Raw genomic sequence first — 1,721 nt, 5'->3', positions numbered from 1 at the left:
TCCCCCACTGGCCTGCACCGTTTAACGGCGAATAATAGAGTTCTAGCGCTGTCTGGAGTTCATTTATTGCATAGTTCCCGTTGCCTTTATTGCCGTCTGATTTACGACTTCACTGCATAAATTGACCGAACCCCATTTCCTTTTAGAATTATTCCGTTTAAGCTGTAGTTTATATAGCCTACAAGGCCGTGCGTGCGTGCCGTTGTCCATGTACAGGTAGTCATGTGTGCAATATCGATGTGTGTGATTGGCCTATGCAGAGCCATAGGCATTTTGCTCTAGACTTTAGAGAAGGCCTACTGGCTGGATATCAAATGACTGTAATTAAATAAATTCCACAAATAAATTATTTCCGTTGCCTGCGTATCAGATTTCCATAACAGGGTTCCAGGACAAAACCCCAGGGCAATACCATTCAGTTACAATGAATTAATGATCACGCGTCAGATGGTCCACAACCAAGTGCCCAACTTAAAATGCGCATCGTTGTAAATATTAAATGTGTGGGCAAAGTATCTTATTTATTCATCCCTCCGGTAATTAGGCTAGCCTACTCCAACAAGAGCCGGTCATATTTTGACACACATTAGCCTAATTAAGGAAAGGCGTGTTTAACTCGTCTTGTATCGGGTAGAACTGCCCGCGGAGGTGGATGTCGTAGGGGACATGGATATCTGTCGACCCCCGCGACATCGAATTCTGACCGAGGGAGCTTCGCCCCGGCACCGCGCAGTAACGCATCCCGTAATGACAGCTTTTACCGTAGTCCGCCGGCTCCTCGTGCTTCAGGGAGAAGATCCCGTTGAAGTTGAGCGGCGGGCTGAGAGGCGCCTCGAACGGCGGGCTCGAGCACTCCGGGGAGGTGCTCTCGTAGAACGACTCGTAGGCGCTGCAGTAGCTGTGCGGTCTGAAGGGCTTGGCGCTGTCCATGGTGCTGCTCCCGTGGCCCGGTGGACCGACCACCTCAGAGCCGTGGTAAGGCGGATAGAGGGCGTCGAAAGGAGACCTGCCAGTGTATGACGCCTCTCCGCCGTGGTCTGTGATGAAGTTTCTAGCGTTCAACTGTAAACAGCCCGCCACTAAATTAGTTGTCGGCTGAGAGAGTCCTTTGCACAGCGTCTGGACGAAGATGAGTAGGTCCGGTCTCTTGCCGGTGCTAAGGATCTCAGAAAGGGCCCATATGTAGTTCTTCGCGAGGCGGAGAGTTTCGATCTTGGACAGCTTCTGCGTTTTGGAGTAGCAGGGCACGACCTTGCGGAGGCTCTCCAGCGCGTTGTTCAGTCCGTGCATGCGGTTCCGCTCGCGCGTGTTGGCCTCCGTGCGCCTAATCTTGACCCGGTCGATCCGGGCCTTGGTCATCTTTTTCTTCCGCGGACCCCTCCTCCTCGGCAGACCGTTCTCGTCGCGGCCGCCGTCCTCTTTCTCGTCGTCCTCCCTCTCCGACTCGTCCTCCTCCATGTGTCTGGTGACCTCGGTCTGGGAGATCGCCTCGGATTTGAGGAAAGGTTCTGGTTTACTGGCCTTCATCGGGTCAACCACGCAGTCGAGAGAGAAGTTTGTCCCAAACGGTCGCTTCGTCTCACCCATCATAGCCGGCTCATCAAACGGTAAGGTCAACATCGTCCTTGAGATATGGATATAAAGAGCATTCGTCAAATACGAATCATACATTGATCTCTATCTCACTCCCATCACAGCTTCTAGACTAGACTAATAACCAT

At 52.1% G+C, this 1,721-nt stretch overlaps 1 protein-coding gene across 1 annotated transcript; it reads right to left on the bottom strand.

The window, feature by feature from the left end:
- Window positions 1–591: 591 nt before the first annotated feature.
- On the bottom strand, window positions 592–1,458 carry LOC311313113 (neurogenic differentiation factor 6-A-like; the record flags this gene model as incomplete). The annotated part of the gene is made up of 1 exon (XM_084443163.1): window positions 592–1,458. The coding sequence occupies one exon, from the start codon at window positions 1,456–1,458 to the stop codon at window positions 592–594; it is 867 nt and encodes a 288-aa protein (XP_084299289.1).
- Window positions 1,459–1,721: the final 263 nt, after the last annotated feature.

Source organism: Borostomias antarcticus (assembly GCF_949987555.1).
Source record: "Borostomias antarcticus genome assembly, chromosome: 9".
Taxonomy (NCBI): Eukaryota; Metazoa; Chordata; class Actinopteri; order Stomiiformes; family Stomiidae; genus Borostomias; species Borostomias antarcticus.
Note: the sequence above shows the minus strand (reverse complement) of the source record. Positions and strands in the feature narration are given on the sequence as shown.